At 43.1% G+C, this 18,607-nt stretch overlaps 1 protein-coding gene across 1 annotated transcript in view; it reads left to right on the plus strand.

Moving 5' to 3' along the window:
- endouc (endonuclease, polyU-specific C) overlaps nucleotides 1–18,607 on the plus strand; it is a 53,897-nt gene that overhangs the window by 27,500 nt on the left and 7,790 nt on the right. Inside the window, exons 4-5 of the mRNA XM_073059793.1 lie at nucleotides 3,490–3,611; nucleotides 12,941–13,053. Of these exons, the coding sequence (XP_072915894.1) occupies nucleotides 3,490–3,611; nucleotides 12,941–13,053 (235 nt within the window). The remainder of the gene's footprint in view (nucleotides 1–3,489; nucleotides 3,612–12,940; nucleotides 13,054–18,607) is intronic.

Genomic DNA, 18,607 nt, shown 5'->3' on the forward strand with positions numbered 1-18,607 from the left:
TGCAGCTTCATGCGGGCCGGATCAGTCGGACGCGTGCAAATGCAGCTTTCGTTGCCTCTGTTTTTTCAGCCTGCTCTCATGTGTCACAGTCTCTGCTATAACTACAAAGTGTTTCACCTTACAAATTCCGTTTCTTATGAAGAAGACTGCCGAATAAACACTAAAAACCCTGAAAACCTGGTACCTGAATAAACTCAGCATTAGCCATATCATACGCCATAGGCGCTTCGATTACTGGGGCCAGCTTTAATAGTAATTAAATATTTTCTCGCGGGCCAAAGATAATTCCACCGCGGGCCGGATTTGGCCCGCGGGCCTTGAGTTTGACATATATGGCATGGATGAACTACAACAATTGTTCATCCCAGTTTAGCAAAAGAATAAACCAGGGAAGGTATTGCACCCGTGGCTGACAAGGAAAATTAGGGATAGTATCAAGTCCAAAGAAGAAACATATAAATTAGCAAAAAAAAGCAGCACACCTGAGGACTGGGAGAAATTCAGAGACCAGCAGAGGAGGACAAACGGCTTAATTAGAAAAGGGAAAAAAGATTATGAGAGAAAGCTGGCAGGAAACATAAAAACTGACTGTAAAAGCTTTTATAGATATGTGAAAAGAAAAAGATTGGTCAAGACAAATGTAGGTCCTTTACAGTCAGAAACAGGTGAATTGATCATAGGGAACAAAGACATGGCAGACCAATTGAATAACTACTTTGGTTCTGTCTTCACTAAGGAGGACATAAATAATCTTCCGGAAATAGTAGGGGACCGAGGGTCTAGTGAGATGGAGGAACTGAGGGAAATACATGTTAGTAGGGAAGTGGTGTTAGGTAAATCGAAGGGATTAAAGGCAGATAAATCCCCAGGGCCAGATGGTCTGCATCCCAGAGTGCTTAAGGAAGTAACCCAAGAAATAGTGGATGCATTAGTGATAATTTTTCAAAACTCCTTAGATTCTGGATTAGTTCCTGAGGATTGGAGGGTGGCTAATGTAACCCCACTTTTTAAAAAAAAAGGAGGGAGAGAGAAACCGGGGAATTATAGACCAGTGAGTCTGACATCGGTGGTGGGGAAAATGCTAGAGTCGGTTATCAAAGATGTGATAACAGCACATTTGGAAAGAGGTGAAATCATCGGACAAAGTCAGCATGGATTTGTGAAAGGAAAATCACGTCTGACGAATCTTATAGAATTTTTTGAAGATATAACTAGTAGAGTGGATAGGGGAGAGCCAGTGGATGTGGTATATTTAGATTTTCAAAAGGCTTTTGACAAGGTCCCACACAGGAGATTAGTGTGCAAACTTAAAGCACACGGTATTGGGGGTATGGTATTGATGTGGATAGAGAATTGGTTGGCAGACAGGAAGCAAAGAGTGGGAGTAAACGGGACCTTTTCAGAATGGCAGGCAGTGACTAGTGGGGTACCGCAAGGCTCAGTGCTGGGACCCCAGTTGTTTACAATATATATTAATGATTTAGACGAGGGAATTAAATGCAGCATCTCCAAGTTTGCGGATGATTCAAAGCTGGGCGGCGGTGTTAGCTGTGAGGAGGATGCTAAGAGGATGCAGGGTGACTTGGATAGGTTAGGTGAGTGGGCAAATTCATGGCAGATGCAATTTAATGTGGATAAATGTGAGGTTATCCACTTTGGTTGCAAGAACAGGAAAACAGATTATTATCTGAACGATGGCCAATCAGGAAAAGGGGAGGTACAACAAGACCTGGGTGTCATTGTACACCAGTCATTGAAGGTGGGCATGCAGGTACAGCAGGCGGTGAAAAAGGCAAATGGTATGTTGGCATTCATAGCAAAAGGATTTGAGTACAGGAGCAGGGAGGTTCTACTGCAGTTGTACAAGGCCTTGGTGAGACCGCACCTAGAATATCATGTGCAGTTTTGGTCTCCTAATCTGAGGAAAGACATTCTTGCCATAGAGGGAGTACAGAGAAGGTTCACCAGATTGATTCCTGGGATGGCAGGACTTTCATATGAAGAAAGACTGGATCGACTAGGCTTATACTCACTGGAATTTAGAAGATTGAGGGGGGATCTTATTGAAACGTATAAAATTCTAAAGGGATTGGACAGGCTAGATGCAGGAAGATTGTTTCCGATGTTGGGGAAGTCCAGAACGAGGGGTCACAGTTTAAGGATAAAGGGGAAGCCTTTTAGGACCAAGATGAGGAAAAACTTCTTCACGCAGAGAGTGGTGAATCTGTGGAATTCTCTGCCACAGGAAACAGTTAAGGTCGGTTCATTGGCTATATTTAAGAGGAAGTTAGATATGGCCCTTGTGGCTAAAGGGATCAGGGGGTATGGAGAGAAAGCAGGTACAGGGTTCTGAGTTGGATGATCAGCCATGATCATACTGAATGGCGGTGCAGGCTCGAAGGGCCGAATGGCCTACTCCTGCACCTATTTTCTATGTTTCTATGTTTAATTGATTGTTCATGCCTGCCAGAATGCCTAAAGGGGGAAGTATGCACTGTATTCCTCATTCACCTCATTCCTCATAACTCAGGAAGTTACTGAGGAGTAAACAGTATAGCATGTGTGTTTCATTCACCATCTCCCCTTTTCCAGGGAAAATACTCTAGCTCCCAGCAAAGCAATCCCAATCCTCTTCTCATTTCTCTGTAACCCTGGAGTTTATTGTCACATCTCTACACAGTCACAGGGAGGATATACATTTAAACTCCACACACTTCTGCATATCATTGTGAGCCCAGCTGTGGGTCTCCCAGCACAGTCAACTGCTAAAATCAGCCAGCATTAATCAGAGGGCTGGCACAATCTGATGAGGTAATAAATGAGCAGTGTGTATCAACGGCCCTGCCTGTGACACGAATAATCATAGAAGCACAATGGGATGATTTTACTATTGAACAACCCAGAATTCTTTTTAAGTTTGTTTTTGGGTGAATTCTTATCGGTAGGGAGGAAAGAAGCCTGATTCACAGGTATTGCTTTGTTGCTGTTCTGTTTTGACTCCATTATGTTAGTCAGTCATAGAGATTTACAATACAGAAACAGGCCCTTTGACCCATCTAGTCCATGCTGAACTATTGATCTGCTTAGTCGCGTCGATCTTCACCCAAACCATAGCCCTCCATACCCTCCCCCCCCCCCCCCACCCATCTACTTACTGAAACATCTCAAATATTGAAATTGAACCCGGATCCACCATTGCCACTCTCACCACCCTCTGTGAAGATGTTCTCCCTCATGTTCCTCTTAAACATTTCAACTTTCACCCTTAACCCATGACCTTTAGTTTTAGTCTCGTTGTCTGCTGAACGTGGCGGCCAAGTTACATTGGTGCTGGAATTTGCGGCTACATTGCAGGTTGCCCCCAGCACATCCTTGGGTGTGTTGGTTGTTGATACATATGTTTTTTATATGTTTGGATGTACATGATAAATAAAACTGAATCATTCTGCATAATTTGATTATTTAACACATCCACATTTGATTACCCAGCATTCATTGCTCTCCTGGATAACTATGAAATGTCGACTGGAATTGCGGAGGTCGTGACCCCTGAGGAAATGGCTGAAAACTTCCGTTTTCTGGATGCAATTCTGGAAACCAAGGTCATGCAGGTGGGTATGTTGGTGAATACACTTGGGAATGGCACGGACTGGCGGATTTCCTGAGGGCTGTTACTTTAATGAGTAACTGTTGTCACATGTACTGAGGTATAGCGAAAAAACTTTATTTTGTATGCCATCAGATACAGTGCCTATAAAAAATATTCACCCTCACCCCCCCTTGGAGGTTTTCATGTTTTATTGTTTTACAACATTGGATCACAATGGATTTAATTTGACTTTTTTTGACACTAATCAGCAGAAAATACTCTTTCATGTCAAAGTGAAAACAAATTTCTACAAATTGGTCTAAATTTATTGCAATTATTAAACACAAAATTATTGATTGCATAATTACCCATCCCCTTCAAGTCAGTATTCAGTCCTGATGAAGGGTCTCAGCCCAAAACATTCTCTGCACTCTTTTCCATTGATGCTGCCTGGCCTGTTGAGTTCCTCCAGCATTTTGTGTGTGTTGCTTGGATTTCCAGCATCTGCATATTTTCTCTTGTCACTATTTAGTAAATGCAATTACAGCCCAGAGTCTGTGTGGATAGGTCTCTTACCAGCTTTGCACATCTAGACACTGCAAATTTCCCCCATTCTTCTTTACAAAACTTCTCGAGCTCTGTCAGGTTGCCTGAGGATCGTGAGTGAGCAGCCCTTTTCAAGTCCAGCCATAAATTCTTTATTGGATTGAGGTCTGGACTCTGACCTGGTCACTCCAGGATATTAACTTTGCTGTTTTTAAGCCATTTCTGCGTATCTTTGGCTTTATGCTTGGGATCACTGTCTTGCTGGAAAACAAATCTTCTCCCAAGTTACAGTTCTCTTGCTGACTGAATCAGGTTTTCCTCCAGGATTTCCCTGTATTTTGCTGCATTCATTTTACCCTCTACCTTCACAAGCCTTCCAGGGCCTGCTGCAGTGAAGCATCCCCACAGCACGATGCAGCCACCACCGTGCTTCATGGTGGGGATGGTGTGTTTTTGATATGCAGTGTTTGGGTTACATGAGACATAGCATTTAGTCTGATGGTCAAATTGGCCAAAGAGTTCAATTTTGGTTTCATCGGACCATAGAACCTTCTTCCAACTGACTTCAGAGTCTCCTGTATGTAATTCTGGCAGATTCAAGCCAAGATTTCATGTGTGTTTTTTTTTTCAACAGTGGCTTTCTCTTTATCTCTCTCCCATAAAATTATGACTGGTGAAGCATCTGGGCAACAGTGGTGTGCACAGTTTCTCCCATCTCAGCTGCTGAAGCTTGTAACTCCTCCAGAGTTGTCGTAGGTCTCTTAGTAACTTCCCTCACTAGTCCCCTTCTTGCACGGTCACTCAGTTTTTGAGAACAGCCTGCTCTAGGCAGATTTACAGCTGAACTATATTCTTTTCATTTCTTGATTGGCTTAATTGTACTCCAAAGAGTATTGAGTGACTTGGATATTTTCATGTCTCCATCTCCTGACTTGTGCTTTTCAATTACCTTTTCATGGAGTTGCTTGGAGTGTTCTGTCTTTGTGGTGTAATTTTTACCAGGATACTGACTCACCAGCAGTTGGATCTTCCAGATACAGGTGTAGTTTTACTACAATCAATTGAAACACCTTGACTGCACACAGATGTCCATTTAACTAATTATGTGACTTCTAAAACCAATTGGCTATATGATTTGGTTTGTCATAATAAAGGGGGTGAATACTTATGCAATCAATTATTTTATGGTTTATATTTGTAATTAATTTAGATCACTTTGCAGAGATCTACTTTCACACAAAGGAGTTTTTTTTTGTTAAGCAGTGTCAAAAAAAGCCAAATTAAATCCACTGTGATTCAATGTTGTTAAACAATGAAACCTGAAAACTTCTGGAGGGGTGATGAATACCTTTAAAGGCACTGTGATTTCATTGTTAACATGCATTGAAGTAGTTCAAGGAAAAACAATGACAGAATGCAGAATAATTTCTGCCACGGTCTCCTCTACTGCCACAGTGAGGCCACACTCGGGTAGAGGAGCCACACTTCATGGTCCATCTGAGTAGCTTCCAACCTGACTGCATCAACATATTTCTTTAACTTCCAGTACTTTTCTCCACCTCCTCTCAATTTTCAATTCCCATTCTGGTTCCCATCGTACAACTTCCCTTCCCCTCACCTACCAATCACCTCCTCCTGGTGCCCCTCCTCTTTCCCTTTCTCCCCTGTTGAACTCTCCTCTTTTATCAGATTCCTTCTTCTCCATCCCTTTTACTCTTCCACCTATCACCTCCCACCTCCCTCAGCCACCTACCTTCCCACTCACCTGGTCTCACCTGCCAGCTTGTCCTCCTTCCTCTCCGTCCATCTTCTTATTCTGGCTTCTTCCGCCTTCCTTTTCTGTCCAGATGAAGGGTCTTAGGCCGAAACATCAGATGTTTATTCCCCAGCATAGATGCTACCTGACCTGTTAAGTTCTTCCAGCTCTCGTGTGTGTGTGTGTGTGTGTGTTCCTCTGGATTTCCATCATCTGCAGAATATTATGTGTTTATGGTGTGCAGTATAGTGTTATGGAGAAAGTGCAGGACAGGCACAACGCCATAAACAAGGTAGACTGTGAGGTCAAGAGTCCAACTTGTCATACTAGGGCAGGGATTCTTAAGGATTATCAAGTCAATTATTAAGGATGAGGTCTCAAGCTACTTGGAGGCATATGATTAAATAGGCTGTAAGCAGCATGGATTCCTCAAGGAAAAGTCGACTTGCCTGGCAAATCTTTTGGAATTCTTTGAAGAAGTAGCAAGCAATATAGACAAAAAGGAGAATCAGTTGATGTTGTGTACTTGGATTTTCAGAAGGCCTTCATCAAGGTGCCACACATGAGGCAGCCTAACATGGTACTACAGGAAGGATTCTAGCAAGGATAGAGCAGTGGCTGATTGGCGGGATGCAAAGAGTGGGAATAAAGGGAGCCTTTTCTGGTTGGCTGCCGATGGTTAGTACTGTTCTATGTTCTAAATTCTGCCTGATGGGAGAGTGGAGGAAGAAGAGAGAACAACCAACATCTCAAATGGTTGAAGTTGAAAATATTATTGTCAAACTCTTTAATCTCCATATGCTGGTGCCTGATTATTGGATGTTATTCCAAATTTGTACCCAATACACTTTGAATTTTTTTTCAATGTGGTGCATACTACTGAAATCAGTTTTTTTTAAAACTTGGTACAATTCAGGAGAATGTAGCCAACAGTGTCCTAGTGTGGTTATAGAGAGCACAGGAAACAGTTGGGGGGGGGGAGAGAAACCACAAAATTCGCAAATATTTGAATCGTGGATTAACAGATGTGATGTCACCTGTCATACTTGCTTCAAAAAGTTAACAATTATACCAGTGCTTAAGAAGAATAATGTGAGCTGCCTTAATAACTATTGCCCACTAGCATTCACATCTACAATGATGAATGAGCAAGTGCAGCAGGCAGTGAAGAAGGCTAATGGAATGTTGGCCTTTATTACAAAGGGAATTGAGTACAAGAGCAAGGAAATCCTCTTGTATTTGTACAGGGCCCTGGTGAGACCACACCTGGAGTATTGTGTACAGTTTTGGTCTCCAGGGTTAAGGAAGGACATCCTGGCTGTAGAGGAAGTGCAGCGTGGATTCACAAGGTTAATTCCTGGGATGTCAGGACTGTCTTACACAGAGAGGTTAGAGAGACTGAGCTTGTACACGCTGGAATTAAGAAGATTGAGAGGGGATCTGATTGCGACATATAAGATTATTAAGGGATTGGACAAGATAGAGGTAGGAAATATGTTCCAGATGCTGGGAGAGTCCAGTACCAGAGGGCATGGTTTGAGAATAAGGGGTAGGTCATTTAGGACAGAGTTAAGGAAAAACAACTTCTCCCAGAGAGTTGTGGGGGTCTGGAATGCACTGCCTCGGAAGGCAGTGGAGGCCAATTCTCTGGATGCTTTCAAGAAGGAGCTGGATAGGTATCTTATGGATATGGGGACAAGGCAGGAACTGGGTATTGATAGTAGATGATCAGCCACAATCTCAAAATAGCGGTGCAGGCTCGAAGGGCCGAATGGTCTACTTCTGCACCTATTGTCTATTGAAATGCTTTGAGAGGTTGGTCACAACCAGACTGAACTCCTGCCTCAGCAAGGACCTGGACCCTTTGCAATTTGCTTACTGCTACAATATGTCGATGTCAGATGCAATCTCCACGCGGCTTTAGACCACCTGGACAACACAAACACCTATGTCAGGATGCTGTTCATCGACTATAGCTCAGCATTTAACACCATCATTCCCACAATCCTGATTGAGAATTTGCAGAACTTGGGCCTCTGTACCTCCCTCTGCAATTGGATCCTCGACTTCCTAACCAGAAGACCACAATCTGTGTGGATTGGTGATAACATCTCCTCCTCACTGACTATCAACATTGGCACACCTCAGGGGTGTGTGCTTAGCCTGCTGCTCTACTCTCTATATACACACGACTGTGAGGCTAGGCATAGCTCAAATACCATCTGTAAATTTGCTGCTGATACAGCCATTGTTGGTAGAATCTCAGGTGATGATGAGAGGGTACAAGAGTGAGATATGCCAACTAATGTAGCGGCGCTGCAGCAACAACCAGGCACTCAATGTCTGTAAGACAAAAGAGCTGATTGTGGAAGGGTAAGAAGAAGGAACACATACCAATCCTCGTAGAAGGATCAGAAGTGGAAAGAGTGAGCAGCTTCAAGTTCCTCAGTGTCAAGATCTTTGAGGATCTAACCTGGTCCCAACATATTGATGCATTTATAAAGAAAGCAAGACAGCAGCTATACCTTATTAGGGTATGTCAACAAATACACTCAAAAACTTCTATAGTTGTACTGTGGAGAGCATTCTGACAGGCTGCATCACTGTCTGGTATGGGGGGGGGGGGTGCGGTGGCTACTGCACAGGACTGAAAGAAGCTACAGAGGGTCATAAATTTAGTCTGCTCCACTTGCATACTAGTCTACAAAGTACCCAGGACATCTTCAAGGAGCGGTGTCTCGGAAAGGCAGCATCCATTATTAAGGACCTCCAGCACCCAGGCATACCCTTTTCTCACTGTTACCATCAGCGGGAGTATTGCTATATTGCCATTATCCTAATTAGTATTACTCGTTTTACTCACATTACAACACTTCTCCCCCTTTAAATTCAAGCATTCCCCAAATGTAAAAGAACTGGGAAACAAAAAACAGTGGTGCCATTAGCTTGTGTACCTCTGAAACTTATACTAGTGTCTCAGTAACAGTTTACCAATACAAAACTCCGAAAAACGTGGCAGATTCCATATTCAATTAACAAAGGAAACTGTCCATTCAAATATTCAGTCTGTCAGGAGGTTTGTGAGGGCGCTGTGTTGCAACGATTTGTTGACTTGCTGCCTGATATAAAGAAATGAGGAGCACGAGGAACTGTCAGATGATGTGTGGCTACTGGATTTAGGGTTTCTGACAGACCTAATGGATAAATTAAACGCACTTAACAACGAGCTCATGGGAAAAGACCGACACCTGCCCCACATGATAAGCGCAGTAAATGCATTTAAGGCCAAGCTCGGTGTTTGGATTTCAAATTTAAAGAACGGAAGGCTGACACACTTTCCCAACTTGGAGAAAATGTTACAGGCCATCAAGGGAAAAAAATGCTTTTCGCCTTGAGCAGTACTGTGCTTATCTAGACAAACTGGCAATAGAGTTCGATCGGCGTTTTGGGGAGTTAAACATCATGAAAGATATTGCTGCATTTATTTCAAACCCATTTCTGCTGATCGATATAGAACAGATAGTAGCCAAATTCCAGCAAATATTTGGTATGCCAAGTGATATTGAAATGGAAATAATTGATTTGCAAGTGACATCAAGCTTAAAGCAGGATCAAGGGACGGTGACTTTTGGGGGCTCGTCAGCAGGGAGAAGTTTCCTCATCTCACTACATGTGCACTAAAAGTCAGTGCCTACTTTGGGTCAACTTATCTGTGTTGTTACAGTATGTCTCTGGTAGCAATGAATATAGAGTTGAGATAGGGTTTTTATAAACTAATAAACAATTTATTAAACTCTGCTCAACAGAAATGAAAAGTAAACAAACGACTAACTTAACCGGAACTTAACTGCTATTCGGCAACTCGAACAGTTCTTAAAGTGATAAATGCGAACACAGTTCTTAAAATGGTAAATGCGAAAGTCCAAATGATTTATACAATCAATTAGGAGAGACTTTCCTGAAGTATCGAATTCCTCGACAACATGAATTTACTGCTGATCCCAGCTGAAATATGCCTTGCCCGAAAGACTCACGATGAAGGAAATAAAAACAGCTTAAAGGAACTGACCTTTTCCTTGGCAAATAACACTACCCCAGTCCTTTCTGCTCTTAGATGGCAGGGGTTATCTCAGATGCAGGTTACTACTTCCTTAAATGAAGATCCAATAAGGCCGATCCTGTATTACCACCAAAGACACCAACTTTACTCGATCCTTCGGGTTTCCATACTTCAATAAATGCTTCACTCTCCAACTAGATTGCAAAGGTAGATCAAACCAAAACTGGCAGCGTTTGGCGAAACTGCCGGCAATAACCTTTGAGACTTAAGATAGAAAGTAAAACTCCACTTTAAAACAAAACTGCATCATGAAACCAAATACGCAGCATAACAGAATAACTGACGACTTAAACGACGTCTCCACAGAAAAACTCCTGCGTCACAGCAGGCTTTCCAGTTTTATACCTGTTGGAACAGGCCATCATGTGACCTCACACTGGCGGGAAAATACATCACCCCACCATCACAAGTCCATTACATCATGCTCACCAGATACTCAATTACATCATGGTCATAAGACAGTCACAAGATACCCACGGGGTATGTAACAGTGTGAAATTGCATTTTTACAGATGAAAATTATTAGGTACAGGAGCTGTCTTACTGACAGACACATCACAGACTGTCTCAGACTGGCTGTCTGTAGTTATGAGCCAAATTTCAGGGAACTAGCAGAAAGTATTCAGCCCTAGTCATCACACTGAGTACAACAGTCAATTTTTATTCATTTAGTTTTCCTGTTAAAATAAAATTAAATAATGAAACTTAGAATTAAAGATGTCGTAATGTGAGCATTATAAAAATAAGTAACACTAATTAGGATAATGGTAATATAGCAATACTCCCGCTACAGAAAGCTGTTTGTAAAGAGAGGTTGTTTCTGGGGTCACGGGGTTTTACTTCTGTTCTTTCTGCCCAGTGCGCATGTGTATATCGCCCCTCTGCCATGCAGCGCGGTTCAGTAAAAACCTCTATGTTAAATATTGGTTTTGCCGTCCCAGATAAAGTTGTTCCTTTGGACATGAAGTTGTCGAGTGGTCCTTTTTCAAAGTAGAAGTTACTACAAAAGGTGTGAAGTATTGTAATATTCTTAAAGAAAGACAGCTATGGCCTGTTTGATATGCTAGTTACAGTGCTTTCTTGGTTGAATTAATTTGAAAGTTTGACAAAAGCATTTTATGTAATTAAAATACAATCAGCCCAAATAAAGGGCCTCAAGTTGGAAGTACAATCTGAGCTGTTGTTTCTCTAATTGATTTAGTCGGTCGATCTTCCCTTTCACTAAGGCTGAGATAGGGGATCTTGGGCTTAAAAAGGTTGGCGACCACTAATCTAGACGATGTCTACTTAACAAAGAGGATGTGCTGGAGCTTTTGAAAAGCATTGTTGGATAAGTCACCAGGATCTGATGAGATGTACACCAGGCTACTGTGGGAAGCAAGGGAGGTGATTGCATCATCAAGAGGGATGGGAGAAGTACCAGAGGATTGGAGGTTTGCAAATGTTGTTTCCTTGTTCAAGAAAGGGGGGTAGAGATATCCCAGGAAATTATAGACCAGTGAGTCTAACTTCATTGTTTATTCAGTGGGCAAGTTTTTGAAGATCCTGAGAGGCAGGATTTATGAGCATTTGGAGAGACATAATCTGATTAGGGATAGTCTGCATGGCTTTGTCAAGGACAAGTCGTGCCTTATGAACCTGATTGATTTCTTTAAGGATATAGCAATACACATTGATGAAGGCAGAGCAGTAGATGTAGTGTATATGGACTTCGGTAAGGCATTTGATAAAGTTACCCATGCAAGACTGATTCAGAAAGTAAGGAGGCATGGGATCCAAAGAGACCCTTGCTTTGAGATTTCCAAAGATGTTCCCTGAATTGGAGAGTGTGCTTTATGAGAGTAGTTGAGTGAACTTAGCCTTTTCACCATAGAGCAATGGAAGATGAGAGGTGACCTGATAGAGGTGTATAAGATGTTGAGAGGCCTTGATCGTGTGGATAGTCAGTAGCTTTTTCCCAGGGCTGAAATGGTTAACACAAGGGGGCATAGTTTTAAGATACTTTGAAGTAAATACAGAGGGGATGTCAGAGGTAAGTTTTTCACACAGAATGGGGTGTGCGTGGAATGGACTGCTGATGATGGTGGTGGAGGCAGATACAATAGGGTGAGGAACTTAGAAAATAGGGGCCTATGTGGTATAGTAATTCTAGGCAGTTTCTAGAGTAGATTACGTGGTCAGCACAGCTTTGTGGGCTGAAGGGCCTGTAATGTGCTGTAGGTTTCTATGTTCTATAAACAAATGATCTTTGGAACTCATTGACTGTGTCGTTGGCTCCAAGGTATAATATTAGAAAGATTTAACATCACATATTAAGTAAAGCATGTAAATAGTCTAAAGTATGGCTTCCCAGCCTGGGATCCACAGGCCCCTCAGTTAATGGTAGGGGTCTATAGCATAAATAAGGTTGGGAAGCCCTGCTCTCAGGACACATCTGTTTGATGTTGCACATTAATTTTGCATTTTGAGCCTGGGGTGTCACTCAAGGTTACAGTTATTCCCATCCACCCCACGGGAACCTGGTGAGAAGGGGTTTGGTTACTGTCATTCTCCGCAACTTCTGCCTCTCCCATCAAATAGTCCTTACTCCTCCCCCACCCCATTCTCTGCTTTTCACAGAGAACACTCCCTCTGTGATTCCCGTATCCGTTTGTCCCTCCCTACTAATATCTCTTCCACACCCCCCCCCCCCAACTTATCCCTGTAAGTGAGAGCAATCCTATATCTGCCCATCCACCTGCTCCCTCACCTCCACTCAGGGCCCCAAATTGTTCTTCTAGGTTGAGACGGTACTTCACCTGCAAATCTGTTGGGGTCATCTTTTGTATTGGGTGCTCCCGGTGTGGCCCCACTAAATCAGTAAATTGGGGATGCTTTGCTGAGCATTGAAGGCAGCACGGTAACTTTGATCTTATTGTTATTCTTGCAGCTGGCTCACCAGTACCTCGCCAGTAAAAACCTGACATCAGACAATCCACAAGAGTTCAAGCAGCACCTCTATGACATCTGGTTTAAGCTGTACTCCAGAGGAGGTGGCCATGGGTATGTTTGTGGTAGAAAGTATGTGCTGGGAACGTTAACCTGACCACACCCTGGAACATACGGAGCAGGGGCACAGGGTGAAACAAGGCACGGACATGTGGAGGGGAGGACGGGAGAACATAATTAAACCTGTAACAACAGTTTGAAGACACACTCAACATTTTAGAAATATGCCTTTGTATTTCTCAATGAACCTGTGAACTGTACTTCACTATTTTTGCCGTGCTTATTTACCTTAATATTTATTATAATTTATAGTGTAGTTTATGTATTGCACTGTAGTGCTGCTACAAAAGCAGCTGAATTAAACGTAGCAGTACCTAGGGTGTTAAATTGATCTTGGAGAAGTTTAAAAAGTCAGCACAACATCATCGGCTGTAGGGTCTGTACTGGGCTGTAATGTTCTGTATTCTAAAACAACAAATTTCATTGCAAGTGTCAGTGGTAATAAACGTTATTCTGATTACAAATAGGCTATTTCGGCCATTCAGCCCTCCAGTATGAGCATATGATATAGGAGTAGAATTAGGCCATTTGGCCCATCGAGTCTGCTCTGCCATTTCATCATGGCTGTTACAGCTATATAGGACCCTGGTCAGACTCCACTTGGAGTGCTGTGCTCAGCTCTGGTCGCCTCACTACAGGAAGGACGTGGAAACTATAGAAAGGGTGCAGAGGAGATTTACAAGGATGTTGCCTGGATTGGGGAACATGCCTTATGAGAATAGGTTGAATGAACCTGGCCTTTTCTCCTTGGAGCAAAGGAGGATGAGAGGTGACCTGATAGAGGTGTACAAGATGATGAGAGGCATTGATCGTGTGGATAGTCAGAGCCTTTTTCCCAGGGCTGAAATGGCTAACACGTGAGGGCACAGGTTTAAGGTGCTTGGAAGTAGGTACAGAGGAGATGTCAGGGGTAAGTTTTTTACACAGAGAGTGGTGAGTACGTGGAATGGGCTGCCGGCGACAGTGGTGGAGGTGGATACAATAGGGTCTTTTAAGAGACTTCTGGATAGGTACATGGCGCTTAGAAAAATAGAGAGCTATGGGTAACCCCAGGTAATTTCTAAAGTAAGTACATGTTCAGCACAGCATTGTGAGCCGAAGGGCCTGTATTGTGCTGTAGGTTTTCAATGTTTCTATGATCCAGTTTTCCTCAGAGCGCCAATCTCCCTGTATCCCTTCATACCCTGAAAAATCAAGACTCTTATCAACCTCTGCCTTAAACTTAGGTAATGACTTGGTCTCTACGATGCCTGTGGCAATGAATTCCACAGACTCACCACTCTCTGGCTAAAGAAATTCCTCCTCATTTCTGTTTTAAAAGGATGACCCTCTATTTGAGGCTGTATCCTCAGATCTCAAGTGTTTCACCTTGTCAAAGGGCTTTTGAAGTGCACAAAGTACACAAAATCAACCAGTTCTCCTTTTTCTATCCTGCTTGTTATTTCTTCAAAAAATGCCAGCAGTTTTGTCGAGGAAGATTTTCCCTTGAGAAAACCATGCTGACTACGGTCTCTTTTGTCACGTGCCTCCAGGTACCCTGAAGTCTCAGCCTTAATAATCGACTCCAACGTCTTCCCAACCATTGAGGTCAGACTAACTGGCCTGTAGTTTTCTTCCTTCTGCCTCTCTCCCTTGAAGAGTTGAGTGACATTTACAATTTTCCAGTTTTCCAAAACCATTCCAGAATCTAATGATTCTTTTAAGATCATTACTAACACTTCCACAATCTCTTCAGCCACCTCTCTCAGAACCCTGGGGTGTACAGCATCTGTTCCAGGTGACTTATCTACTTCCAGATCTTTCAGTCTCCCAAGCACCTTCTCCTTAGGAATGGTAACTTCACACACTTCATGACCCCCCCAACACCTGGAACTTCCACCATACCGCTAGTGTCTGTCACAGTGAAGACCAAACCAAAATACTTATTCAGTTTCTCTGCCATTTCCTCCTCCACTAATCCTACCTCTCCAGCATCACTTATACCTATTGTTGAGGGGGTTGGCCATAGGGGTATTCTGCACTGGCTCATTAACCCCTTTCCCCTTCCTGACTGTCACCCAGTTTCCTGTATCCTGCACCTTGGGTGTAACTACCTCTCTCTCTATGTCCTATCTATCACCCCCTCAGCCACCCGACTGATCCAGAGTTGATCCAGTTCCAGCTCCAACTCCACAATGTGGATTGTTAGAAACTGCAGTTGGATGTACTTCTAGCAGTGGTAGTTGTCAGAGAGTCTTCCCAAATCCTACAAGATGAGCATTCAACTAAACTGCCTGTCATCCCAACAGTCCTAGCTGAGCAGATATAAAGAGGGGAAGGAAAAAAACTAACTTTGAGCTTTTCTTTTCTTTTGCTTTCTCTGAAGACTCTTCAATGAAGCTTCGAAGAGTTAAAGCCTCAGGGTCACCACTCTGACTCTGTCCACTCAGATGATGGCCACTGCGCTTGCCCGTTTTCCTGTAACTTGTTCTTCCTAATCAGTCCAACTGGTCAAAGCTCTTTTTTGCTGTAGCGACCCACTGCTGCCTTTTGTACTCGGGCAGTGAAACTGATTTAAGTTCCCTCTCAAAGCTTATGATGTCCGAATTAGCCACTGGTCAAATCTCTTCCAGCATTTTGGAGTTAAATTCAAATTCAAGTTTATTGTCATTTGGTTGTGTACATGTATACTGCCAAATGAGACTGTGCCTCCGCACCAAAGTGCACAACACAGTACATACACCTCACAAAGTAATAATACCACAAATAAATTAACGAATAATAAAATATATCCCCGAAGATTGATATTTATCATAAGGTGCATTTATGATGCAAGTTCATAAGTATCTACTGGGGCTTCATATGTGATGAGACCTGGGAGGTGGCAGTGAGCTCATTACTTTCACGGCCTGGGGAAGGGGCTGTTTCTCATCCTAATAGTCCTTGTCCTGATGCTGTGGGCCCTCCTGCCTGATGGTAGGGGGTGAAAGAGATTGTGGGACAGATGGAAGGGATCACTGACAATGCTAAAGTTCCTGTGTATGCAGCGCTCCTGGTAAATATTTCTAATGGGTGGAAGAAAGATCCCGTTGATCCTCACAGCATCTTTACAGTTCCCATTCCAGATGATGCTGCACCTGTTCGGGACTCTCTCGATGGTGCTCCTGTAAAAATTAGTTAGAATGGAAGGGGGATCCTCGCTCACTCAATCTCCTTGTCCTAATGCTGTTAGGGCTAGACATCTCTAAACTTCACTCACTTTCAGTCTCTCTGCATTTAGACAATAACACCTGTTAATTTCCTTTACCAAAATGCATGTCTTCACACTTCCCCATAATAAAGTCTATTTTCCAGCAACAGTAAGGAGTTTGTACGTTCTCCCCATGACTGTTTGGGTTTCCTCTGAGGACTCCAGGTTCTTCTCACATTCCAAAGACCTATGGGTTAGGATTAGCAAGTTGTGGATGTGCCATGTTGGTACTGGAAGCATAGCAGCACCTGCAGCCCGACCCCAGCACTTCCTCAGACAATATCGGTCATTGATGCAAAAGGCACATTTCACTGTGTGTTTTGTACACGCGATAAATAAAACTATTCTTTATATATACCCCATGAGAGGATCACAATATTCTCATCACAACATGGGTGTACTTCCATTGAGCTTCATGTCATTGTCAGGCTTAGAAACTGTACATCTCATTCCCTTCTCCAGGTCATTCATGTAAAGAGAGAACAGCTGAGGACAAGAACTCCACCAGTTACATCCTCCATCCTGACAAATTCCCATTTATTCCAGCTCCCTGTTTTCTGTGTGATAAATTTGTCAAGCATGGTTTACCATTCATCCAGCCATGTCTGCATTTGATTATGTTCATTTTCCCTCGGGATCAATAAAGTATGTCTGTCTCTGTTTGTCTGTCTGTAAATGATTAGTTATTAGTTACTGACTCTAGCATCATGCCAATAATAGTTAACTGCCCTATACTTATGTGGTGCTTGTGCATTGTGTCTGATGATGACAGGTAACCTGTGTGGGAGAGTTTTTAAAGTGGAAAAGCCACTGCACAGGGACAGTTCCACTCTCTCAACGTCAGAGATCAATGTCCGGAGGTACAAACAAGCATCTCAAACTGGGGTTTGATCATGTCATCTTCTACGCCTTGTCATACCCTTCACTCTCCATGGAGCGTTGCAGAGCTGCTTTCCTGGCCGTTAGATCTCATCCAGCCCAGTCCATTGGAGCTGACTCTGCATGCTAGGACAGGCGTGTCCCAATCTCATTAGGCTGCTGGCTACCCTCATCTGGTTTAGTGCACCCCCCCCCCAATCAAAGTGTACTGGGGTGCGGCCGCTGTCACGTGCAGACAGCCACTTGGAGCTACAGGTGAGAGCTGAATGTCAGTAGGGTGGGGCCCAAAGGTGAGGGAGCTGGCCCAGAATTGATACGATAAGCCTCTTCACCAGAGGTGTTATCCCTCCCTGGATTCCCCCTTATACACCCTATAATTTAAATAGAACATAGAACAGTACAGGCCATTCAGCCCACAATGTTGAGCCAACCTTTTAACCTTCTCCAAGGTCAATCTAACCCTTCCCTCCCACATAGCCCTCCATTTTTCTATCATTCATATACCCGATAGGGTAATCCACATGTCCATCACTCTGTGTGTAAAAACCTAGCTGTGTCATCTCCCATATACTTTCCTACAAACACCTTAAAATTATGCCAAGTTATGTTAGCCATATCTGCCCTGGGAAAAAGTCTCTGGCTGTCCACTCGATCTATGCCTCATATCATCTTGTACACCTCTGTCAAAGTCACCTCTCACCCTCCTTCAATTCAAAGAGAAAAGCTGTAGTTCACTCAGCCTGTCCTCATAAGTCATGTTCTCCAATCCATGCAGTATCCTAGTAAATCTCCTCTGCACTATCCGTCCTATAATGCGGTGACCAGAACTGAACACAATATTCCAAGTGTGTCTAACCAGGGTTTTGCAGAGCTGCAACATTACCTTGTGGCTCATGAACTCAATTCACCAACTAATGATGGTTAACACACCAGTATTCACCCTGAATGGCCTGATTCTGTGCCTTATCTTATATAATAGTTTAATTATTAACTGCCTGCAGTTAAGAACATAGAATATTACAGCACAGTGCAAGTCCATCAGCCCACGAGGTTGTGCCAACCTTATAACCAACTCTAAGATCAGTCTAACACTTCCCTTCCACGTAGCCCTTCATTGTTCTCTTAAGAGTCTCTTAAATGCCAAAGTATCTGCCTCTGCCACAACCCCTGGCAAGGGTTCCATGAACCCACCACTCTCTGAGGGGAGAAAAAAGAAAAACCTCCCCATAAACCTTCATCCAATTACCTTAAAATTGTGTCCCCTTGAATGATTCCTAGTTCCCCACCTTGTCTTCCTTTTCAGACAAGGGAATTACATAGGATGTATTCCAATTATTATTTATCACATGTACGAGAGGTGATTGATAAGCTCATGGCCTAAGGTAGAAGGAGATGAGTTATACAGCTCTCGTTACATGCACATGCAGGTCAACTCTTTGA

Source organism: Hemitrygon akajei, chromosome 10 (assembly GCF_048418815.1).
Source record: "Hemitrygon akajei chromosome 10, sHemAka1.3, whole genome shotgun sequence".
Taxonomy (NCBI): domain Eukaryota; kingdom Metazoa; phylum Chordata; class Chondrichthyes; order Myliobatiformes; family Dasyatidae; genus Hemitrygon; species Hemitrygon akajei.